The sequence below is a fragment of the Microcebus murinus genome, chromosome 29 (assembly GCF_040939455.1).
Source record: "Microcebus murinus isolate Inina chromosome 29, M.murinus_Inina_mat1.0, whole genome shotgun sequence".
In the NCBI taxonomy this organism is placed as follows: domain Eukaryota; kingdom Metazoa; phylum Chordata; class Mammalia; order Primates; family Cheirogaleidae; genus Microcebus; species Microcebus murinus.
The window spans coordinates 11,002,776-11,029,056 of record NC_134132.1 but is presented as its reverse complement, the minus strand read 5'-3'; the positions used below and the strand labels follow the sequence as shown (position 1 = coordinate 11,029,056).

Sequence of the window (26,281 nt, the reverse complement as noted above, 5' to 3'; positions counted from 1 at the left end):
AAAGAGCCACACTGCTCCTTTTGCCCATGGAGCTGACATATTTACAGATGAAGAGATACAGTAACTGGGATTAGATTCAAAATAATTGAGGAGGATTGGGTGAGGGCTTAGAAAAATCAAGGCTGCCTTTGAGTTGATCATTGTCAGAGCTGGGAGATAGCTATACAAGAGTTCATTATATCATTCCCTCTTTGTGATACTTTTTATTTTTTTTTTTCAGATTTATTTTTGCTTTTTTTAAAATTTAATATTTAAACAACCAGAAAGCAGATATAATACTTTTTATATTTTCCAAAATAAAAAGTTCTTGAAAGCATTGCGATAAAATAGTTAGGAAAATGGCATTTCTGTTCAAAGTCAACCACAGGGTGTCCCAAAAGTCTTCCTACAAAGGAAAAATTGTGTAATGAATATTTTGTAAATAAAGGCACATTTAGCTACAATTTCCCATTTTGCCTATATTTGGTGACTCTTGGGGACACCCTATACTTGTGTTTTGGACGTCGTTGGTGGTTTTGGTTATCCATCACAAAGTCTCCCCTATATATCTGGAGGCTTTGTTAGAAAAAAGTAAAAAAAAAAAAAGTCCCCCTATATTCATATCAAGAAGTGACATTGTGCATTTAATTTATTATTATTATTATTTTTTTTTAGACAAAAGTCTCACTTTGTTGCCCAGGATAGAGTGAGTAGTGCCGTGGTGTCAGCCTCACTCACAGCAACCTCAGACTCTTGGGCTCAAGCGATCCTCCTGCCTCAGCCTCCCCAGTAGCTGGGACTACACGCATGCGCCACCATGCCCAGTTCATTTTTTCTCTATATATATTTTTTTAGTTGGCCAATTAATTTCTTTCTATTTTTTAGTAGAGACGGGGCCTCACTCTTGCTCAGGCTGGTTTTGAACTCCTGACCTTGAGCGATCCTCCCTCCTCGGCCTCCCAGAGTGCTAGGATGACAGGCGTGAGCCACCAACATTGTGCATTTAGATGTTGTTCATTGTCCATGGTCCCCACATTCCTGAATTCTCCCTAACAACCAGAGATACTGGTTGTACTGAACACGGGTGGGGTGCCTGGAATGCTGGGGGGGGGTTCTCCCCCCCACAAATGGGACAATGTGGGAAAAGACCACAGCTGATTTTGCAGAATGCCACTATCTTGGACATGCACTGCATGCTTAATTAACTGTTCTTACCCCATCAACTCTGCCAAACGTGGGAAATAGTTGGCTCCAGGACCTATTTATGGATGCAGCCATTCCTCACCCATCAGAATATAGAGGTCCCTGTGTCCCAAGATCAAGCTTGCATACATAGCCAGTGTGAAAATGGGATGGAAATTTTAAAGCCATAAATATTTGAGGAAGCAGAGTCATTTAGAAAAAGTAAACACATGGAAAGGATATTATATAAAAATATAAATAAGGGGACTTGTTTTGTTTTTTTTTTTTCCTTTGAAATGTTTTATGCAAGAGCTAGAATTAAACTGCCATAGGCCATTGCAAGTTTAGTTTGAATAAAATTTGGGAGGAGTTTTTTTTTTTTTTTTCCTATTTATAGGCCAAGCAATTCCATTTATAAATATTAAGAACCATGTCTGTTCCACTAGTGCAGAGTTGTTTATAAATCATGGGAAAGAATGAAATCATTGACCCAGGGAGCCAGGGCAACGGTCTTCCCTGGCAGTAAACAGACCAGAAAGTTCTACTGACATGTATATTTCAGGCCTGGCCTCCAAAAGAAATCTACCCAAAGAAATGGTGTGGTTGAACCCAAGGCTATTGAGCCTCATCTCTAGCTGCCTCTGTGTTATTCTGAGTTGTCAATTTTCCATGTCGTCTACTTTTATAATAATTCTTTAATATGATAGAGTCTCTGCAAACAGACATTTCTGCTTGCTGGATTTCTTTCGCGTGAGTAATTCCCTGGCAGCTACCAGATCTTGGCGGAGGCAAAGCTGGTCTTAAGTTTCACTCTCTGCTCTCAGTATTGGGAAATCTATGATGTGGAATACAGTGGCTTTGAATCCCAATGCTGATTTTCCAAAAGGAAATTTGGGAGGAAAAAAAAAAAAAGAAAGAAAGAAAAGGAAATGAAATACCCAAATTTAGCAGAACTAATGGATTATCAGAAGACTTTAAAAATACATACACGCTAGTGATGAACTCATTTTCTTCGAGGTGGGAGACCGGGTACTATTGTTCCCTTTTCTCTATGTGGCTTAAGTAGCTGGGTGAGTTTTCGTTGTTGGGGCAGTTAAGGTCTGAAGAATGAAAATGGGAGGCCATGCACAGGGACCCAGGTTGGATTCTATTAACAGCCCATCTCATCTAACTGAAAGGATTGAGAAGTTTGTCTTTTTTTTTTTTTTTTTTTGGAAAACCTTAAGGTTCTTAAGCAAGTGGCAATGTGACTTTACCGCACTGCTCATCAACAGGGGTTTGGACACGGCCACACACCCCAAGTCTGTGGGCTTGGCTGAGTCCAGAATCGTGGCCTCTGTCCCAAGCAAGCTCACAGAGGGTGACGTCATCTTCCTCTTCTCCAGCCCAACGCTTTTTCCATCTGCCAAAATGCAGGACACAGTTGCTGATCCTACTCTTTTTTGCAGAGAGAGAGAAAGCAGTTGGATGAGTTGGTTGCTTTTGAGGATTATGTGTTAATTTTCAAAACCTGTTGATCTAAGCAGGCTTAGTGGAACTGTCCTTTAAGAGTTAACTCTCAAACTGTCCTTTAAGAGTTTCTTAAAGGATGGTTTCTGCTCTTATAGAGCAGAGTGTTTATGCCACTGTGATAGAAGTGTGATACATGTGTCCATATTTTTTTTTATACTCTTTTTTTTTTTGAGACAGAGTCTCACTCTGTTGCCCAGGCTAGAGTGAGTGCCTTGGCATCAGCCTCGCTCACAGCAACCTCCAACTCCTGGGCTCAGGCAATCCTCCTGCCTCAGCCTCCTGAGTAGCTGGGACTATAGGCACGCGCCACCATGCCCGGCTAATTGTTTCTATATATTTTTAGTTGGCCAGTTAATTTCTATTTTTTTAATTTTAATTTTTATTTTTTTTTAATTTTTTTTTTTTTTTTGAGACAGAGTCTCACTTTGTTGCCCAGGCTAGAGTGAGTGCCGTGGCGTCAGCCTAGCTCACAGCAACCTCCAACTCCTGGCCTCAAGCGATCCTCCTGCCTCAGCCTCCCAAGTAGCTGGGACTACAGGCATGCGCCACCGTGCCCGGCTAATATTTTCTATAAATTTTTAGTTGGCCGATTAATTTCTTTCTATTTTTAGTAGAGACGGGGTCTTGCTCTTCTTGCTCAGGCTGGTTTCGAACTCCTGACCTCGAGCGATCCTCCCGCCTCGGCCTCCCAGAGTGCTGGGATTCCAGGCGTGAGCCACCGCGCCCGGCTGATGTGTCCATATTGAAATGACACTCCAGCCAGGATCTCTTGCCATCAGAGGTGACCTAAAAGGAATCATTTGCACCCTAGTCACATCATGTACTTAAGATAATCGCACCAGGTTGTTCCCTTCCCCAAAGAGGAAGAACTGATGAGTTATGCACAATTATTGAACTCCTGTGTTAGGCTGCCCTGATTTCCTGTTTTCTTTCTCACTTTTTACTAAGATATTTGCTAATGTGCATGGGAATTTCGAGAACAAATTGTTGCCTTGTGTTCTGTACCTTTGGGGGAACAGTAGAGCCCCCTGATATATTCTCAAATAAAAGGTAGTCCTGCTAAACCAGTTTCTCAGTTGCATTCAGATTGTGCAGAAAGAAAGAAAGAAAGAAAGAGAGAGAGAGAGAGAGAGAGAGAGAGAGAGAGAGAGAGAGAGAGAGAGAGAGAGAGAGAGAGAAAGAAAGAAAGAAAGAAAGAAAGAAAGAAAGAAAGAAAGAAAGAAAATAATATCTTCCTTACAGTTGACAGTATTTAGTTTATATATTTTTTTCCTTTTGCCATTCATGAGATTTCTTAAATAAAATAACATTTTTTTTTCCATTATTATTTTAAAGGTCTCTGGGGAACAAGGCTCATGGAAGAAAACACCACTGACCGAGAGAAATACCTTAAAAGTGTTTTACGGGAGTTGCTCACATACCTCCTTTTTCTCATAGTCTTGTGCATCTGTAAGTAGAATCTTTTCGTCCACGAATGGAAAAGTTTTGAAAACGTTTGACCTGTCAAAATCATAATTAAAAAGAAATGCGGGCCCTGTGCGGTGACTCACGCCTGTCATCCTAGCACTCTGGGAGGCCGAGGCGGGAGGATCGCTCGAGGTCAGGAGTTCGAGACCAGCCTGAGCAAGAGTGAGACCCCGTCTCTACTATAAATAGAAACAAATTGGCTGGACAACCAAAAATATTTAGAAAAAATTAGCCAGGCGTGGTGGCGTGTGCCTGTAGTCCTAGCTACTCGGGAGGCTGAGGCAGGAGGATCGTTTGAGGCCAGGAGTTGGAGGTTGCTGTGAGCAAGGCTGACTTCACGGCACTCTAGCCCAGATGACGGAGTGAGACTCTGTCTCAAAAAAAAAAAAAAAGATAAGATAAAGAAAACATTTAAGTTTCCATATTTGTAATTTTAATAAATACTGATTTATGTAATCCCCCCACACTGGTTTTTAATAGGTCTAGACGTAAGCTCCCAATGAGTTTGAACAGGAAGAAGATTGTCACCAAATGTTGGTGACGTTGCCCATTTCCATTCTCTCTCTTGTTCACTAGTCCGTCTCATTTTCTAATGCACAGAATTTTTCCTAGTACGGCCACTAAGTCCATTCAAGCCTCATGAGGCTTTGATTACTGTATAGTGCTTTGCATTTAACCGTGGTTCCACGTGCGATTTTTCAGCTTCACGGTGGCGTGAAAGTGATGCATGGTAGAATCCTTACTTTGAATTTTGAATTTTGATCTTTTTCTGAGCTAGTGACATGTGATACAATAGTCTTTTTTTTTTTTTTTTTTTTTTTTTGAGACAGAGTCTCACTCTGTCGCCCAGGCTAGAGTGAGTGCCGTGGCGTCAGCCTCGCTCACAGCAACCTCCATCTCCTGGGCCCAAGCGATCCTCCTGCCTCAGCCTCCCGAGTAGCTGGGACTACACACATGGGCCACCATGCCCGGCTAATTTTTTCTATATATTTTTCTATATATTTCTATATATTTTTAGTTGGCCAATTAATTTCTTTTTATTTTTAGTAGAGATGGGGTCTCACTCTTGCTCAGGCTGGCTTCGAACTCCTGACCTTGAGCGATCCTCCAGCCTCGGCCTCCCAGAGTGCTAGGATTATAGGCGTGAGCCACATTAGCACTTTTGACATGATAGACCACGGTCTTAAGGCAGCTTTTGTTAGTTTACTGCCTGGGTTGTTTGCTGATACCCTGTTCTAACACATTTTTGTTCAGTGTGCAAATGTCTTCACTCACATTTCTTCAGTTGAGCTTTACAAAAGCCCTGGATATTATTATTCTCATTTTCTGGAGAACAGAATCAAGTTCAGAAGAGTTCAGTGGTTGCCCCAGATCCCAAGATCCCAAGACACCAAGACCCACAGAGATCAGGAACGGAGGCAGAGACTCAGGACTCAAACCCGGATCCTTCCCACTCCAAATCCGGGGCTCTCTGAGCTGCGGCCCGGATGGACTCATGGTGTAGCCGACTCTGTGCAATGTGCACAGCTGTCACTCAGATGTCCCCCAGACCAGCCCAGGGCCCAGCCCAGGAGAGGGACAGAGTTAATGCTTGCTGATTACGTGTCTGTCCAGCAGGGGGCGCTATGTATCTATCGCTTAAATCGATAAATTTAATCCGTGAAAGCCAACACAGAAATCTTGAACATTTCAAAAGCAGCAATTAGTAATATTAGATCATCACTCTAGCCTGGGCAACGGAGTGGAGACTCTGTCTCAAAAATAAATAAATGATAGTAGATCATGAGCACTATAGGAAAATAAAGGAGATACATTTTCAAATCAGTTGCTAAAATACTTACATTTACATTCTTCTATACAGTTAATACCATCTTTGCAAATCAAAGCACTTAAATAATTTATCAAAATGCTTAATGGCGACAACAAACCCACAGGTAAAAAAAAAAAAAAAAAAAAAACTCCAGAATGGTCTATAGTAATCAATGAATGCAAAGTACATTCTAAGTTAAAGTTAACTGAAAATAATCTACATGCTCGTTTCATTGGTTTTGGGAGCCGTTGCTACTTACTCTTTTTGGGGTTTTTTTTGTTGTTGTTTTATTTATTTATTTTTTGAGACAGAGTGTCACTCTGTCGCCCAGGCTAGAGTGAGTGCCGTGGCGTCAGCCTCGCTCACAGCAGCCTCAATATCCTGGGCTCAAGTGATCCTCCTGCCTCAGCCTCCCGAGTAGCTGGGACTACAGGCATGCGCCACCACGCCCGGCTAATTTTTTCTATATATATATATTATTTGGCCAATTAATTTCTTTCTATTTTTAGTATAGACGGGGTCTCGCTCTTGCTCGGGCTGGTTTCGAACTCCTGACCTCGAGCCATCCTCCCGCCTCGGCCTCCCATACTTACTCTTTTTGTGTCATTTTGTATCCTGCCACTTTTTCCCCTCCATCGACTCTGGATTCACAGAAGGCTTTTTGCAGAGTGTGTTGTCCCCGTGGTTAAGGCCAGAGGTCACATGGCCTGCACCTGCGTGACCAACACCTTGTTGTGTAAATGCAAATGGATCAGAGCTCGAAACGCTTCACTCTGCTCCAGTGCAGTTTTGAGAGGTGGCAGGTCATGTGACAATTGAAAGGGGACTGTTCTTGTCCTAGTCGGGTCGTAGCGTGACAGGCAGGCTTGGGAGCCTAACAAGGGGGACATTATCCACACCCCTCTAGCTACAGTACCCAAGTTGTGCGTACTGTTGGGCGTTTGGATATTTGTTAAGCGTCAGTCACTGTACTGGATCGATTTTAGTCATTATATTTATTTAAGCACCCAGAAAGCCTATGGAACAGCTAATTATCCACATCATTTTTTTTTTTGAGACAGAGTCTCACTCTGTCGCCCAGGCTAGAGTGAGTGCCGTGGCATCAGCCTCGCTCACAGCAACCTCAACCTCCTGGGCTCAAGCGATCCTCCTGCCTCGGCCTCCCAAGTAGCTGGGACTACAGGCATGCTCCACCATGCCCGGCTCATTTTTCTTTTTTTTTTTTTTTTTGTATATACCTTTTTAGCTGGCCAATTAATTTCTTTCTATTTATAGTAGAGATGGGGTCTCGCTCTTGCTCAGGCTGGTTTCGAACTCCTGACCTTGAGCGATCCTCCCGCCTCGGCCTCCCAGAGTGCTGAGATTACAGGCGTGAGCCACCGCGCCCGGCCCTCTATAGATAATTTTTAAAAAAATTGGTCGGGCTTGGTGGCATGCACCTGTAGTCCCAGCTACTTGGGAGGCTGAGGTGGGAGAATCACTCGAGTCCGGAAGTTCGAGGCTGCAGTGAGCTGAGATGGGGCCACTGCACTCCAGGTTGGGTAGCAGAACAAGACCCTGTCTCTTAAAAAAAAAAAAAAAAAATTAAAAAGATACAATGCATGGGATAGCCCTCTTAGGAAAAAAAAAAAGAAAGAAAGAAAAAATAAAAGAAATTAATATTTTGGGGGAAAAAAGCTAATTTTGTTTCCCATAAGCCAATGTTAATGTTACTTATTTTTGGTGTAAACTGGAGAGATAGGCAGAATGTCCTAGAAGGATGACAGGGGAAGGAAGAAGGCAAGGGTGAGAAAAGACCTTATGTGGATGTTTGTCCCGGATGCCCGTGGGCCGGGACGGTTGGGGGCGGGGTGACTGTGTGTGCAGATCCCTCGTGGAGTTGCTCTGGATCTTTCTGTGTTCCAGTGACCTATGGCATGATGAGCTCCAGTGTGTACTACTACACCCGGATGATGTCACAGCTCTTCCTGGACACCCCGGTGTCCAAAACCGAGAAAACCACCTTTAAGACCCTGTCTTCGATGGAAGACTTCTGGAAGGTATTTGCAGATGACTTTGAAACTACCTCCTGATCTCTGAAAGTCCTTCCCGTGGCTTCATAAGTTGAACGCATGCGCACCTGCAGGGCCTGCCATGTGTTTACCCCTGTGGGAGCTCTTCTAGGTTATGGTGAGTTGCTGGGAGTTACTGGTCCTACTCCCAGAGAGGGGTAAAGTGACATTTATGGAGTGCCTTGCATGTGCCTGACACCGTGCTCAGTGTTTCGTACCTTATTTAATCCCCATAGTAACCTCCCAAGGTAAGTACCAGTAATATGCTAATAATTTGCTAATGAGGACAATGAGATTCAGGATGCTTAAATGCTTGTGGTCACATGGCTAGAAAATAAGAAAAATGGACCTTTTGGCCAGGCGCGGTGGCTCACGCCTGTCATCCTAGCACTCTGGGAGGCCGAGGCGAGCCGATTGCTCAAGGTCAGGAGTTCGAAACCAGCCTGAGCAAGAGCGAGACCCCGTCTCTACTATAAATAGAATGAAATTAATTGGCCAACTAATATATATAGAAAAAAACTAGCCTGGCATGGTGGCACATGCCTGTAGTCCCAGCTACTCGGGAGGCTGAGGTAGGAGGATCGCTTGAGCCCAGGAGTCTGAGGTTGCTGTGAGCGAGGCTGATGCCACAGCACTCTAGCCTGGGCAACAAAGTGAGGCTCTGTCTCAAAAAAAAAAAAAAAAATGGACCCTTTTTTCTAGCGTGGCAATCACTTCTTCATCCTAGCTTATCATTCATTCATTCGCTCATGATTCCATATTTGTTGAGAACCTTCGAGAACGTAAGGCCCACGAGGGAAGTTTGGCTGTTCTGTCTTCCTCCGCTTTTTGTGTCTTGTCCCTTTGCTAATGATGGCATGTGCCCCCAGCTCCAAGAACAGCGCCGGATACAAAGTAGGCACAGTCTTTCAAAGGTCTGCTTTTGTGAAATTCAACCCAGAGATTTCCAAATTGTCACCAATTCCAACATAGTAACAGGGCATCAGCCATGGGGGATTAGCATTGGAAAAATATTTTTTTCTTTTTTTTTTTATTTTACCAGGATTGTCACTGAAAGGAAAAATATTCAACTGATCTGAAAGATAGGGTACTTGGAATACTTAAGAAAATTGGTACTTAAGAAAATTGGAAGGGAAATTGGAAAGGAAGTGATTATTTCTCCCCGGGGAGTTGCTTTCTAAGAATTCTTACTAAACCCTGGAGTCAGAGCTGTTGGTTTGAGGGACAGAGAAAACTGAGTCGTGGAAACCTATTCATGCGTAAAAGTAGCTGGCATCCAATGCCACACACGTGTGTCAATCTTACCACGTTGGTGGGCCAAATCAGTCGATCTCTATTGATCATCTGATAAGGCCAGCACACTGAGAAATATCTAGATCTGCCTCCCCTAGAGCTGGCTGTGCAAACAAGAGACTTGTCACACGCACACATTCCGTGATCATAAATGCCAAGCCCTAAGGGGCAGAGAGAGGTTGGAGAGTTCATCGTACAGCAAAATAGCCCAGATGAATAAAAAATCCACTAGATGGCAGGCTGGTAATCAACACCTTTTCTCTAAACATGTTTAGAGCCATGATTTTTATGTGGGATGCTATTTTAATAAGGGAAAGGGTAGCCGGGCATGGTGGCACGTGCCTGTAGTCCCAGCTACTGGGGAGGCTGAGGCAGGAGGATCGCTTGAGCCCAGGAGTTGGAGGTTGCTGTGAGCGAGGCTGACGCCACGGCACTCTGGCCTGGGCAACAAAAGTGAGACTGTTGTCTCAAAAAAAAAAAAAGAGAGAGAAAGTGGAGTTGATCATGGTCTTGGATTTATGCAACCACCAACCCCACCTTTAGTCCCAGAACCAAAATGAGTTGCTATTTATCAAGTCCCCCACTCTGTGCCAGGTGCAATGAGCATATGCCAAAGATGGGTTTTGCAGATGCAAGAAACTGGGCTCAGAGACTCCCACCCCCAAGGCCTTGAAGCTAGCAAGAGATGGAGCAAAATCCAAACCCAAAATCCCTCTGACAGCAAAACCCACTTGTCTTGCCTTACCCTCTTTGCTGCAGAGTTGCCAAGCTCTTGGTCACTGGAACATTCCAGGCAGGAGCAAGACAGCGGCTGAGCTGGGAACTTGCAAAAAAAAAAAAAATCTTTCCATTGCTTTCAGTTCACGGAAGGCGCCCTGCTGGACGGACTGTACTGGAAGATGCAGCCCGAGAACCAGACGGAAGCCGACAACCGCAGTTTCATCTTCTACGAGAACCTTCTGCTGGGGGTGCCCCGTGTGCGGCAGCTCAAGGTCAGAAACGGCTCCTGCTCTGTCCCCCAGGACTTGAGAGACGAGATCAAAGAGTGCTATGATGTCTACTCGGCCAGCAGCGAAGACAGGGCTCCGTTTGGGCCACGAAATGGAACTGCGTAAGTGTCGGCCACTTGTGGTCACTCGGTCACATTCATTCATTCATTCATTCATTCATGCATTCTCTGACGGGTGTCCCCAGAGAGAAGACACCTTCAGGGACTCCTTCAGTGCTTGTATTTTTAACCAGGGCCACATCGACTTGTGGTTTCTCGAATTTTCTCTACCGTGTAAGCCCCTTGCGGTTTCTGAATGCGTATTTTTCAAAGCGTGAAATCAGAGACCATGTGGCCCACGAAAAAAAGAAATTATCGGAGCCTTTGGAGGTTGCGTTAAGATACTTGGACCCTATTTTTATAGCCACAGTAACATCACACACTAGGTTGTTTGCTAGGAAGTTTTCTGGTATGGAAATTCTTTTTTTTTTTTTTTTATTAGCTCTCACAAATAGATTTTTGTTCAGAATGCAGTTATCTAAAGTGTTTGGCTACAGTCAAAGTTCATGTTGGGTGGAAATAAAAAATAAATAAAAAATAAAGTGTAAGGCTTGGCCAGGCGCGGTGGCTCACGCCTATAATCCTAGCACTCTGGGAGGCCGAGCCAGGAGGATCGCTCAAGGCCAGGAGTTCGAAACCAGCCTGATGCAAGAGCGAGACCCTGTCTCTGCTAAAAATAGAAAGAAATTAATTGGACAACTAACAATATATAGAAAAAATTAGCGGGGCATGGTGGTACATGCCCGTAGTCCCAGCTACTCAGGAGGCTGAGGCAGGAGGATCGCTTGAGCCCAGGAGTTTGAGGTTGCTGTGAGCGAGGCTGACGCCACGGCACTCACTCTAGCCTGGGCAACAAAGTGAGACTCTGTCTCAAAAAAAAACAAAAAAAAAAAACTCCGAGACTAAGCCAGGTATGGTGGTGGGCACCGATAGTCCTTGCTACTCAGGAGGCTGAGATAGGAGAATCTCAAGTTCAAGTCCAGCCTGGACAACATAGCAAGACACTATCTCCAAAAAAAAAAAAGTTTGGGGACTAAGTTGACCTAATTTGACCTTGCTAAGTCTCAGGACCCTCATTCCTAAAATGGGGCTAATAAGTGTATGAGAATTAAATTTTAAGAAAACTTACGAAGTGCCACGTCAAGCACATCGCCCAGCTCGGTAAGACTAATGACAAACTTTATCTCACCGGCCACAAGTGTACGGCTGATCTTGTTTCGTTACTGTTTGTTCTTGTTTCTTAATTAGTTGGATCTACACTAGTGAGAAAGACCTGAACGGTAGCAGCCACTGGGGCATCGTCGCGACCTATAGCGGCGCCGGCTACTACCTGGATCTGTCGAGGACCAGAGAGGAGACAGCCGCCCAGCTTGCCAGTCTCCGCAGAAACGTCTGGTTGGACCGGGGGACCCGGGCGACCTTCATTGACTTTTCCGTGTACAACGCCAACGTTAACCTGTTCTGCGTGGTCAGGTGCGTGTAGAAGGCATGTGTCCCTCCCGTGTGCGTGTCGTCGTGTGTGGTATGTCCCGATCCGGAGACCGGGCCGGGGACCCTGGCCCGCAGTTGGCCAAATGAGGACCCCAGGGGTCCGGACTGACAGCAAGGGGTGAATACCGGAGCCTTAGTAGCAGAAGGATATTTGGGGAAGGGAGTTAGGATCCGAGTTAGAACTCTGACAAGTTGGAAAGAACCTTACACCTTGTCCAGGTTCATCCCAGTTGCTAGAACTTTCCAGAAAAAGCACTGTGTTTTTCTGACATCTGTCCTCACCCATGATATCTCGCCACTCCCGGGAGAGATAGTAAGGAGAGTGACCAAAAAAATGCCAGTGGCTTGTCCGGGCCTCTTGTTCATGTATTCACTCAGCAAACATTTACGGGGCACTTAGCATGTGTCAGGCACTGTTCTAGAATCTTGGGACATGTCAGTGAACCAAACAAAGAGCCCTGCTCTTGCAGAGCTTCCATGCAACCAGGAGGAGATAGATAAGAGATAATAAAAAAAAATAAATAAATAAATAAATTATATAGTATGTTAGAAGATAATACGTGCTATCTTAATTTTTTTTTTTTTTTTTTTTTTAGACAGAGTCTCACTCTGTTGCCCAGGCTAGAGTGAGTGCCTTGGCGTCAGCCTAGCTCACAGCAACCTCCAACTCCTGGGCTCAAGCGATCCTCCTGCCTCAGCCTCCCGAGTAGCTGGGACTATAGGCATGCGCCACCATGCCCAGCTAAATTTTCCTATATATTTTTAATTGGCCAATTAATTTCTTTCTATTTTTTAGTAGAGACGGAGTCTTGCTCTTGCTCAGGCTAGACTCGAACTCCTGATCTCATGCGATCCTCCTGCCTCAGCCTCCCAGATCATTTATGTTTCTGTATACCTTATACATGTAACTTGAAGGTCGTTTTATTTTTCCCTTGGGAACACAGAACAAACTGTGTGTTGTGCACCTGCATTTTGCCTGTCACCTGCCCTGTGAGATCACATGTAGAATTTTCCACTTGTGATGTCCTGTCGGTGCTCAAAAAGTTTTGGATTTTGGAGCATTTCAGATCTCAGATTCTCAGGGCAGGAATACTCAACCTGTAGTAGTTATTCCTAGAAATGAATGCAAATCGATTGCAATTATTACTGAATTTTTCCTAATGATTCCAGTGACAATAAAAGAAGTAGAACAGGCCAGGCGAGGTGGCTCACACTTGTAGTCCTAGCACTCTGGGAGGCCGAGACGGGCAGATTGCTCAAGGTCAGGAGTTCAAAACCAGCCTGAGCAAGAGCGAGACCCCGTCTGTACTAAAAATAGAAATGAATTGGCCATCTAAAAATATATAGCAAAAATGAGCCGGGCATGGTGGCGCATGCCTGTAGTCGCAGCTACTTGGGAGGCTGAGGCAGGAGGATCGCTTGAGGCCAGGAGTTGGAGGCTGCTGTGAGCGAGGCTGACCCCATGACACTAGCCCGGGCAACAGAGTGAGACTCTGTCTCAAAAAAAAAAAATAAAAAGAGTAGGACAAACACAGGCAGGCCACTCCAGCTGACAAATACGTATCTATTTTTAGGAAGTCTTAGCATCTCTTTCGCTTCCTCCCTGTATTGCAAGGACGAACATTGTCACTGCAGTTACTTCGTTTCTCTGGGCTGTGTCCTGAGTTTCTGGTAGCGGTTGACCCACACAGGGCCAGAACCCACCAAAGAGAGGTGACTACACGTAGGGGCCACTTCCTGCCTTCCTGAGTCCCCACTGAGGCTGTCACGCCGGAGGCTCTTAGCTTCAGTCTTGCTCTCTTGAATTTTCGCTTCTCCGCCCTGCTCTCCCGCACATCGAATAGGAGAGAAAGAACAGGAGAATTGACAGTGGAGAGGGAGGAAGAATTGTCCCACTTCTTTGACCAGTTCTCATTTGCCGTTGTCCCTGACCGTACAGATGCTCTGGTCCAAGGTGTGGCTGCCCAGCCTTGTCGTGGGACAGACTGTCACAGCTAGGAGCTCACAAAAGGGCTTTTATTTTTATATGTTTTTTTTTATTTCATATATTTTTATTTATTTATTTATTTATTTATTTTTATTTCATATGTATTTTTTATTTCATATATATTTTTTTGACTTGGGAAGGTACTAGACAAAAGGGCTTCCAAAAGGGCTTAAAATTAAGATGCTAGGCCGGGCGAGGTGGCTCACGCCTGTCATCCTAGCACTCTGGGAGGCCGAAGCGGGAGGATCGCTCGAGGTCAGGAGTTTGAAACCAGCCTGAGCAAGAGCGAGACCCCCGTCTCTACTAAAAATAGAAAGAAATTAATTGGCCAACTAAAAATATATAGGAAAAAAATGAGCCGGGCATGGTGGCGCATGCCTGTAGTCCCAGCTACTGGGGAGGCTGAGGCAGGAGGATCGCTGGAGCCCAGGAGTTGGAGGTTGCTGTGAGCGAGGCTGATGCCACGGCACTCACTCTAGCCTGGGCAACAAAGTGAGACTCTGTCTCAAAAAAAAAAAATTATACGACTCTGGGAAGGGGAGCAAAATATTCAGGAGGGCAGACTATTCAGTGCTAGTTAGGTGTCACCTAATGAATGAATGAGAGACTCAGTTTCTATCTGTATCTACGTACAAAGTGCATATCCTACTTCTCAACCAGAGCACATGTGTTTTGAGTGCATGGCTTATACTTCTGTATGTTCTTAATGTTGCCCAAGAGAAGGACTTGCATTTAGTAGAAGTCCTAGAGAAGGGCTTGTTTGTGGACTCACTTTTACGTTTTAAAAAAATTTTACAACATTTCAAGCAGTATAAATACCAGAAAAGTAGAGGGAAGACAGAAGGAAGTAATTCCTTTTGCACTGAAAGACCTTGGAAAGTCGTTTTCCTATTTTTTCTTCTTTTGAGAGAGAGTCTCACTCTGTTGCCCGGGCTAGAGTGCCGTGTGGCATCAGCCTCCCTCACAGCAACCTCAAATTCCTGGGCTCAAGCGATCCTCCTGCCACAGCCTCCCAAGTAGCTGGGACTACAGGCATGCGCCACCATGCCCAGCTCATTTTTTTCTATATATTTTTAGTTGGCCAATTAATTCTTTTCTAATTTTACTAGAGACAGGGTCTCACTCTTGCTCAGGCTGGCCTCTAACTCCTGACCTCGAGCGATCCTCCTGCCTCGGCCTCCCAGAGTGTGCTAGCATTGCAAGCGTGAGCCACCGTGCTTGGCCTATTTCTTTTTTTTTTTATTTTATTTTTTTATTTTTTTAAACCAATTTGATGGTGACCTATTTCTTTATGTTCTTAATATTGCCCAAGACAAGGACTTGGATTTAGTAGAAGTCCTAGAGAAGGGCTTGTTTGTGGATTCACTTTTAAGTTTTAAAAAAAATTTTTTTACAACATTTCAAGCAGTATAAATGCCAGAAAAGTAGAGGGGAGACAGGAGGAAGGAATTTCTTTGGGGCTGACAGACCTTGGAAAGGTGTATTCCTTTTGTAGCACAAAATTCCACAAGGATGGAGTTATGAACTGTGATAAAAAATGTTTTGTCACTGGGTTAGGGCGACTCACGGAAGCGGTTTGATTACATTATAGTGCAGGGAGGGAATAGCTCCATCCACGAGTCGTTGTTGTTGTTGTTGTTTGAATTATTGTTATTGCCCCCCAGGTTACTGGCTGAGTTCCCAGCCACCGGTGGGGTGATCCCGTCTTGGCAGATTCAGCCCATGAAGCTGATTCGCTACGTGACAACCTTTGATTTCTTCCTGGCAGCCTGTGAGGTCGTCTTTTGTTTCTTCATCCTCTACTACATGGTGGAAGAAATACTGGAAATTCGCATTCACAAACTACGCTATTTCAAGAGTTTCTGGAATTGTCTGGATGTTGTGATCATCGTGGTAGGTTTGGGAACCACACCCAGTCGCCTACTCTGTGCTAAAGCATGTTAAGTAGAATCTGTAACCTCAGCATTGTGGATCTTGAAAGTCCCCAAAAAGTATCTAAAAGTTCCCTTCGATTATATCAGCTTCTGTGTTATTAATTATTTTCTCCTTGGCCGGGCGCGGTGGCTCACACCTGTCATCCCAGCACTCTGGGAGGCCGAGACGGGAGGATCGATCGAGGTCAGGAGTTTCAAACCAGCCTGAGCAAGAGCAAGACCCCAGTCTCTGCTAAAAAATAGAAAGAAATTAATTGGCCGATTAAAAATATATAGAATAAAAAACTTAGTCGGGCATGGTGGCGCATGCCTGTAGTCCCAGCCACTCGGGGGAGGCTAAGGCAGGAGGATCGCTTGAGACCAGGAGTCGGAGGTTGCTGTGAGCGAGGCTGACGCCACGGCACTCTAGTCTGGGCAACAGAGTGAGATTCTGTCTCCAAAATTAAATAAATAAATAAAAATAAAAGTTCCTTTCTTTTCTTTTTTTTTTAATTTAAAATTTTTATTTTTATTTATTTTATCCCTTCTTTTTGTAGGACTGGAACTAAAACCATCAGAAAAAGTTCCTTTCAATTATATCAACTTCTTACTACAAAAAACAAAAACTATGATGGAAAAAATAAAAAAAAATACATTTGTAAATATAATTTAATGTGTTTTTTTTTTGTTTTTTGGGGTTTTTTTTGAGACAGAGTCTCAAAAAAAACTAGGCTAGAGTGAGTGCCGTGGCGTCAGCCTCGCTCACAACAACCTCCAACTTCTGGGCTCAAGCGATCCTCCTGCCTCAGCCTCCCCAGTAGCTGGGACTACAGGCATGCGCCACCATGCCCGGCTCATTTTTTCTATATATTCTTAGTTGGATCATTAATTTCTTTCTATTTATAGTAGAGACAGGGTCTTGCTCTTGCTCAGGCTGGTCTCGAACTCCTGACCTCGAGCGATCCTCCCGCCTCGGCCTCCCAGAGTGCTGGGATGACAGGCGTGAGCCACCGCGCCCGGCCTACGGGACCTTGTAGACACTTTGCCTTCCCTGGACTTGGTGATAATGACTAAGATGTTTCCCCATCATCTTAATCAATTATAAATAAGTGTCATCTCCTTCACTTCCTTCCAGAGGCCAAAGTGTAAAGGTGAATTTTTACAAGCTTTTCTGCCTTTAGCAATAACAAATAACCTTCTTCTAAGTCCTGGTATACATTTAAGCATCTTAAAAATGCCTAATTGTTTGATGCTTAGAAGTTTCGACTGGCGTAGCTGTACTGTGTATTATTCTCTATCCATCCTTCCCACCGTCCTACAAGATAAATGACCCCCTGAAGTCCCAATAAAGCATGGGTTGCCCTGTTTGCATTCTTTTTTCTATTAGCCTTCCTCAAGGGAATTATTAGTGGTGCCCTCATCCCACTCTTAAAAATCTGGTTGACTTTTTGGAAGCATTGGCATTGTCACAGCAAACCATCTGCCACTAGAATCAGCTGGTAAAATACAGAAAATTCATTATTCTTATGAGAATAAAAGAACAATAACAACACTGGGTGAGTGTAACAGAGAGCCCTAGAATGAATACAGTGGTGAAGACAAAACTAATAATTTTAAGGTGAGTTATATATTCCTAAAACACTGTAAAAAAAAAAAAATACAAATCTTTTGTTTTCCAGCTGTCAGTGTTAGCTATAGGAATTAACATCTACAGATCATCCAGTGTGGAGATGCTAGTACAGTTTTTGGACGATAGAAATACCTTCCCCAACTTCGAGCATCTGGCCTACTGGCAAATAGAGTTCAACAACATAGCTGCCGTCACCGTGTTTTTTGTCTGGATTAAGGTAATTTGTACATTTCATGTTCTAGAATTTTAGTGCTATTTCTTTTTTTTTTAATTTTTTTTAAATTTTTTATTTTAGCGTATTATGGAGGTACAAGTATTAAGGTTATATATATTGTCCATGCCTCCCTCCCCCCTCCAGTCAGAGCCTCAAGCGTGTCCATTCTCCAAATGTTGCACATCTTACTCGTTTGGTTGTATACACCCATCCCCTCCTCCCCCAAGAGTCTCGCTTTGTTGCCCAGGCTAGAGTGAGTGCCGTGGCGTCAGCCTCGCTCACAGCAACCTCCAACTCCTTGGTTCAAGCAATCCTCCTGCCTCAGCCTCCTCCCGAGTAGCTGGGACTACAGGCATGCGCCACCATGCCCGGCTCATTTTTTCTATATATTTTTACTTGGCCAATTAATTTCTTTCTATTTGTAGTAGAGATGGGGGTCTCACTCTTGCTTAGGCTGGTCTCGAACTCTTGACCTTGAGCGATCCTCCCGCCTCGGCCTCCCAGAGTGCTAGGATGAGAGGCATGAGCCACCGTGCCCAGCCAGTGCTATTTCTTTCTTTCTTTTTACTAGCATGAGTCCCACAAAATGGGGAAGGACTTGACTTTGAGATTCAACTGATTGGCCAAAGTGGCTCCATGTTTGTTTGGTTTTGTTTTTTTTTTTTTTTTAAGACAGAGTGTCATTCTGTTGCCTGGGCTAGACTGCCATGGCGTTAGCGTCACTCACAGCAACCTCCAACTTCTGGGCTCAAGTGATCCTCCTGCCTCAGCCTCCCAGGTAGCTGGGACTACAGACATGTGCCACCATGCCTGGATAATTTTTTCTATATATTTTTAACTGGCCAATTAATTTCTATTTATAGTAGAGACGGGGGTCTCTCTCTTGCTCAGGCTGGTCTCGAACTCTTGACCTTGAGCGATCCTCCCGCCTCGGCCTCCCAGAGTGCTAGGATGAGAGGCGTGAGCCACCTCGCCCGGCACTCCGTGTTTTACATGTAAAAGAAACTGATCAGACTCATGGGATCACGCCTGTCCCTGTCACTAATGCTACCTCTCATGCAATCTGAATTCTTGCACGATCTGCCCCTGTAGGTTTTGTTTAACCCATGCATCGAGAGGTCTGAATTTCACCTTCCACGGGCTGATCAGGTGGAGGATGAGAAAGTAAGAGAAAGCGGAGAAAGGATCAGATAGTGGGACTTGGACATGATTGCTGGAAGGGTCTACCTCTTTTCCAGGCAGAGGCCCTAAGGGAAGCTTTACCCAGAATTGAGGTTGGAACAGACACTCTTCCGAGTAGCTCCTTGCTCACCCATTTCCTTCTTGTCCCAATGCGTAGCATGCATGTCCACGTGCATGAAAGGCTAGGGCATTGCATATACAATAAGCCTCAATTCTGGAGATGCAAGAAATTTCGGGAATTCAGAGCCAGGTGCAAACCTGTCACCAGCCCAGGCTCTAAGATCATGCGGTCCAGACGGTAGCCACTGGCCACGTGTGGCGATTTAAATTTAAAATTAAGATGAGCTACAATTAACCAGGCGCGGTGGCTCACGCCTGTAATCCCAGCACTCTCTGGGAGGCCGAGGCGGGAGGATCGCTCAAGGTCAGGAGTTCGAAACCAGCCTGAGCAAGAGCGAGACCCCCCCCCCATCTCTACTAAAAAATAGAAAGAAATTAATTGGCCAACTAAAAATAAATAGAAAAAATTAGCCGGTGTTGTAAAGCTTTTGTGTTTGGGGGAAAAAGTAAAAAATTAATATATAAAATTTAAAAATAAATAAAAACTTAGCCGGGCATGGTGGCGCATGCCTGTAGCCCCAGCTACTCGGGAGGCTGAGGCAGGAGGATCGCTTGAGCCCAGGAGTTGGAGGTTGCTGTGAGCGAGGCTGACGCCACGGCACTCACTCTAGCCCGGGCCACAGAGTGAGACTCTGTCTCAAAGAAATAAATTAATAATTAAACCTGTTTTCCCTGCATTTTAATCATCCTGTAAAGTGTAAGCGATGGGAGAGCAGAAGCCTCACCCTGCTCAGCGCTGTGCTCCCAGCTCACTGGACACTTTTTTGAATGAGACGATGGAAGTTGCTGGATTTGACACACACACACACACACACACACACACACACACACACACACACACACAAAGTCATTTCTCTCCTCTCTCTCTCTCTCTTTTTTTTGTTAGTAAAAAACTCTATTATTCTTTTTTTCTCCCTTGTTCCATCCTTCAAATATCTCCTGCTTGGATATCTCTTTTTTTTTATTATTGTGGTAAATATACATAACATAAAACTTAAGCATTTTTCTTTTTTTTTTTTTGCCCCTTTCTGCTTGGGGAGAGATGTAAAAAACTTAAGCATTTTGAAGTGTACAACTAACTCAGTGGCATTAAGTGCATTTACAGTGTTGTGCAACTATCTGTAATGTGAGTTTCCAGAACTTTCTCTCATGTGAACTGAAACTCTGTATCCATTAACCACTAACTGCCCCCCCTCCACCCCCAGCTCCTGGTCACCTCCGTTCTGCTTCCTGTCTAGGTGAAATCCACAACTCATGGGACCTCACATAAGTGGAATCCTGCAGTATTTGTCCTTTTGGGTCACGCCTGTCTCACTTAGCATGTTTCCAATGTCCATCCATGTTGCAGTGTATGTCAGAATTTCAGTTTTCTTTTTGAGAAGGCATCAGAAAGCTATATAAATATAGAAATATATAAAATTTAATAAATATAAAATAAATATAAAAAATAAATAAATATAAAAATAAATATAAAATATAAAAAATAAATATAAATAAATATAAAAATATAATAAAAATAAATAATATAAAATATTATATTTATTATATATAAATAATATACATTTATATAGTATATGATATATATTATATATAATATATAGTTTATATTATATATAATACTATAATATATAGTATATATTATATGATATATATTATATAATAAATATTATATATTATAGTATTTATTAAATACTATAGTATTTATTAAATATAATATATATTTATTATATAATATATAGTATATATTATATATAGTATAATATACTATATAATATTTAATATACTATATACTATATATTATTTATATAATATATAAATTATATACAATATATTAATATATAATTAATTAACATAATTAATTAATTTAATTAATTTAAAATAATATGATTAATATAATATATTAATGTATATTATATAATTTATATGATATATAATATTTATAATATAAAATATTATATTTATATATTTTTATATAAATATAAAAAAAGAAAGAATTTCATTTTTTTATTTTTTAGGACTGAATGATGTTTTCTATTGTACGTGCACATCACAGTTTCGTTTCTCCATTTTGCTGTTGACATCTCCCTTCTCTCCCACAGCTCTTCAAGTTTATCAATTTCAACAGGACCATGAGCCAGCTGTCCATGACCATGTCCCGGTGTGCCAAGGACCTCTTTGGCTTTGCTATCATGTTCTTCATTATCTTCTTAGCTTACGCCCAGTTGGCGTACCTCGTCTTTGGGACCCAGATTGACGACTTCAGTACTTTCCAGGAGTGTATGTAAGTATGTAGGAGAAGGAGGAAAATTTAATCAGAGATGTCACCGCCTTCTCAAGGATAAAGAGATCTTCACAGGTGCTATTTGACTACCAAGCGCTTAAAAGTAGTTATTTTGGGCCGGGCGCGGTGGCTCACGCCTGTCATCCTAGCACTCTGGGAGGCCGAGGCAGGAGGATTGCTCAAGGTCAGGAGTTCGAGACCAGCCTGAGCAAGAGCAGGACCCCATCTCTACTAAAAATAGAAAAAAATTAATTGGCCAAATAAAAATATAGAGAGAAAAAGTTAGCCAGGCATAGTGGCTCATGCCTGCAGTCCCAGCTACTCGGGAGGCTGAGGCAGGAGGATCGCTTGAGCCCAGGAGTTCGAGGTTGCTGTGAGCTAGGCTGATGCCACGGTACTCTAGCCTGGGTGACAGAGTGAGACTCTGTCTCAAAAAAATAAAAAGTTATTTTAAATAAGAATTAATTACCTTTTCCGAAACATTGAGCCACCAATACAAAAAAGACAAGACAGTATAAAATGCTATTGCTTCGGAGAGCAGCCCTAGAACAGTGAGATATAGTAGAACAATCACAGTCAACCAACACCAACTATCCAAAGGCCAAAGTCTTCTCAGCACCAAATGCAAATGGTAGCTTTTTAAAAGGCCATTTGCCTATATTTTTATTCCTGTTGAATATTGTTGCCATATATTTTGAACCTCAACTTATTTTCTAAGAGAAAAAAAAAAAGATGTTTCTTATATTCTAGGATAAACTCCGACCAATACAGGAATTTTCAGTCTTTTTCCAACATTCCCAAATAGGATACTAAACACAAAAAAGTAGCCAGTATCAGATTTATTTGCCATTTAGAAAGGAATTAGTTAGGAAAGGGAAAGAAAATCATGATCATGGAAGTTAACAGGGATCTCTAATTAATTAATGTCTAATTAATGTTGCTGTTTGATAAAAGTCAGGAATGGAAATGGAATTATTGCATAAGACCCAACACTGGTAACCCCTGGCCACTTTGATCCCAGTTTGAGTACATGTGACAATATTGAATCTTGGAACGCAAACCATTTTGGCCATCCTTCCGAAATCTTTTTTCTTTGAAGAGATTTTTAACTTCAGACCCAGGGTAACCATTGTGAAGATTTAGAACATGTTTGACCCAGATTATATATTGAATTCCTATAGCCAATTGCTTTATAAATCACTGAATAACAAGTTATATTTTCTTTTTAACCAAATAGAAATGAAAGCATATTATCATATCACATAGCATGAAAGTATATTATTATTATTCGAGAAGGCTTCAATTACCAATGTAAGTAGCAAGAGTTTTCCAAAGGGCTTGACAGTTTTCTATTATTTGGTAGCAACTGACACTGCCAAAAAGGTCCAAAAATGTAAAATCATCTCTAAGAAATGTTACCTGAACTGCTAGACATTCTTTGTTTTTATATTGTGTGTTTTGTTTTGTTTCGTTTTGTTTTGTTTTGTTTTTATAGCTTCACTCAATTCCGTATCATTTTGGGCGATATCAACTTTGCAGAGATTGAGGAAGCTAATCGAATTTTGGGACCAATTTATTTCACTACCTTTGTGTTCTTTATGTTCTTCATTCTTTTGGTATGTACATTTTTGTTTATAGTGAGGTGACTCAAACTTCATGTTCATAAATCACCATCTTTTCTTTTCTCTGTGTCCTGTCATTTTAAATAAAGACCCAGAAAATAGAAAAAAAATGTAGATATTAGAAAACATTGGGGGAAGGGAGGAAGAAACAAAAAAAGTAAAAGAAAACATTTTATTTTCCTTACTGATTCACAGTCTTAAGATTTACTCAAATATCTTTTCCATGGTCTTTGATTTATCCATGTATATGTCTATTCAGTGCAAAAAAAATTAGATCAAGTGCAAATTTATAAAGTTACCTAAAATAGTACTTTGCCTAAAAACTAGAATATGCTTACATCCTTTTTAAATATGTGTCAGCACTTTTAAAGTCCCTGCTAGCATGACTTTTCAATTTTCTCTTTCTTCTTCTTTTTAAAAAATAAGAACTGACAAAGCAAGTTAGCTCCAGGATATTAATAGTTGAGTGTGTTATTGCATGTCAAGATGAAGAAATACTCTTTTAACTTAATTATATTTCACACATCTACGGCCTACAAATAATATTCAAATATTAAGTTTCAAACTAAATCTAACAATAAATAGAAATTTCTTTAAAGATTATTTTCAAGAAAATAAAGTTTAATTTAAAAATAAAAATTGTCTTCAGAAATAATATTTTTATTCTCTTGATTTGGTACACCTTAACATTTTTAATGTTTTTGCCTTAAGTTAATTAAGATTTTTTTTTTAAGTATTTTGGTTTTCATGTTGACTTTTGTATGTTCATTTGTCCACTGAGAAGGTATTAAATTAAGTTAGCTTAACTTAGGCAGTGGCTATTCTTTATCTTAAACATTAAAAATCATCCTAAGGATCTTTAGAACAATCATCTTAAGAAAATGACATTTTTTCCATTTCTGTAAATTTTTTTTTTTTATGCCTACTTTGAGTGTTCATTTCTGTAAATTTTATAAAGATCTTTTGTGAAAGATTGAATGATCACATTTTAAGTAATTCAGGGTGATATTTCCAAAGTCAGAGCAGGTATTACTGGTTAAGTGTATGGTCTTTACTGATTGAGTATTAAATTAATAGGACGTTAATAGGACTAAAAGAGTCAGGAATATCATGCAAATCCATCCGTATCTTGCCATTTCCATGTATGATAGCTTTTAAACTTAAACCTCTGAAGCTTCTTCTTCCTATCATAAATTAAAGGAAAAAACAGAAGAATGAGCCGTTGTTCCCCTCTGACATTGGTAGTAGTCTAGATTCTGCAACACCTCAATCTCTACTAAGAAAACAAAAACCAGGAACTGAGTTCTGCAGCTAACCCTTCAGTTGACCTTAGGACACCTAGATTTCTCAGTATACCCATCTGCCCAATGAGGGACAGAATTGTGGCAATTGGAAATACTCATATGTGGACTTGTTTTTTGTTTTTTGAGACAGTCTCACTCTGTTGCCCAGGCTGGAGTGCCGTGGCATCAGCCTCGCTCACAGCAACCTCCAACTCCTGGGCTCCAGCGATCCTCCTGCCTCAGCCTCCCGAGTAGCTGGGACTACAGGTGCATGAGCCACCATGCCCGGCTAATTTTTTTCTATATATATATTTTTAGTTGTTCAGCTAATTTCTCTCTATTTTTTTTTTTAGTAGAGATGGGGTCTCGCTCTTGCTCAGGCTGGTTTTGAACTCTTGACCTTGAGCGATCCTTCCACCTTGGCCTCCCAGAGTGCTAGGATTACAGGCGTGAGCCACCGTGCCCGGCTCATGGACCTTCCAGATTATTCAGTCATTTTGTCAGATCAATCACCTGAACGTGCAAAGAAGCCCTTAGTTTTTGCCTTTATACCAAAATAATTTTGGATCCCACTGCACAAAAAGGAATCACTCTCCTTACACCCTCCAGAGACAGGCAGGGAGGTGACTTTCTGTGCAAACCTGTCTCTTAAGGAAATGGCAAGATGAGGGAAGGGTGGGCTACCCTTCCAAGCTGACTGCCTGGTGTTAATCGAATACCTCTGTTTAACAAGAAGCCACATGGCCAGGCTCAGTGGCTCATGCCTGTCATCCTAGCACTCTGGGAGGCCGAGGCAGGAGGATCACTCAAGGTCAGGAGTTCGAGACCAGCCTGAGGAAGAGTGAGACCCAGTCTCTACTAAAAATAGAAAGAAATTAATTGGCCAAATAAAATATGGAGAAAAAAATTAGCCAGGCATGGTGACACATGCCTGTAATCCCAGCTACTCAGGAGGCTGAGGCAGGAGGATCACTTGAGCCCAGGAGTTGGAGGTTGCTGTGAGCGAGGCTGGCACCACGGCACTCTAGCCTGGGCAAAAGAGTGAGACTCTGTCTCAAAAAAAAAATCAAACAATAAAATAGTGTATAATATGCACTTGAGTATTTCATGTCTGTTGCATACTGTCAAGCAATGTGCTAGATAGTAAAGATACCATGTTAAGGAAAACAGAGACCAGCCCTGCCTTCCTGAAGATTCCATGGACTTTGTGGGGAAAACAGACGTAATCAAATATACAGCTGTATAGTTACAAACCACAGTTCCATGCTAAAAAGGAAAAACAAAAGAAGAGAATGTAAAAAAAAGGACCAGATCTACTGGGTGCAGTTCATGGAGAAAATGTTTTGGAAATACAAACCATTACAACTGGGGTAGGGAAAAGTCAGGAAAATGAACTAACCATTACTGAGTAGTAATTCGGTAGCTGTCAATTAGGCTGGTTACTTGCATTAGTATCTGTCCTAAGCAATGTATAGAAATTATCTCATTAACCCTCACTACAAATCTGTAAGGAAGGTACTATTATGTTTCCCATTTTATCAGTGCAAAACAAATAAATAAAATCGTAAACATTAGAAAAGTTAAACAACCTAAACCCAAGTTTGCATGATTCCATAGTCTACCTCTCTTTCAAAAAGCTTTTCTTTGCTATCTTCCTACTATGCCCTCTGTATTCCTATTTGCAGAGATCTTTTCAATTCTTTAGAATATGTTCTATAAATCTCAAATATGATTATATAACAAAATTTGGAATAAGCCTAGAATTCTACTAGTCTGTGTTGACTATTGAAATTTGAAGAGACTTTTCAAGTTCTGTAGCCACAGTAATTTCTGTAAAATGTTTTAAACAGAGAGAACATAGATGAGCAAAAATAATAAAATAATCCCACCATTCATAAGTAAATAAATACGTTAATATTTTGTTATATTTCATTCTTGTCTCTTTTTGTAAAAAATATCGCAATATATGGTTTTGTTAAGTAAGAATATATATTATATTTATACAATATATAAGAATATATATTATATTTCCCTGTATATTTCACCCTGCAGGTGAAAATAATTTTCCTAGAGAATATGGTAGTAAAACTATTAATTTACAATTTCATAAACTACTCAGATTGGGAAGGAAATGGTATATGTACAAAAAGGCTTGTTTTGATTTAGGGGTTGGTGTCCACAGAAAATATTGAGATTCCTTCCTTTAATTTTGAACT

At 41.8% G+C, this 26,281-nt stretch overlaps 1 protein-coding gene across 2 annotated transcripts in view; it reads left to right on the top strand.

Annotated features, from left to right (window-relative positions):
* PKD2 (polycystin 2, transient receptor potential cation channel) overlaps window positions 1-26,281 on the top strand; it is a 47,814-nt gene that overhangs the window by 8,521 nt on the left and 13,012 nt on the right. For both annotated transcript variants that reach the window (XM_075998748.1, XM_075998749.1), the window contains exons 2-9: window positions 4,009-4,122; window positions 7,856-7,989; window positions 10,155-10,405; window positions 11,591-11,815; window positions 15,485-15,713; window positions 17,413-17,580; window positions 20,979-21,160; window positions 22,656-22,776. In XM_075998748.1, coding sequence (XP_075854863.1) covers window positions 4,009-4,122; window positions 7,856-7,989; window positions 10,155-10,405; window positions 11,591-11,815; window positions 15,485-15,713; window positions 17,413-17,580; window positions 20,979-21,160; window positions 22,656-22,776 — 1,424 coding nt within the window. The remainder of the gene's footprint in view (window positions 1-4,008; window positions 4,123-7,855; window positions 7,990-10,154; window positions 10,406-11,590; window positions 11,816-15,484; window positions 15,714-17,412; window positions 17,581-20,978; window positions 21,161-22,655; window positions 22,777-26,281) is intronic.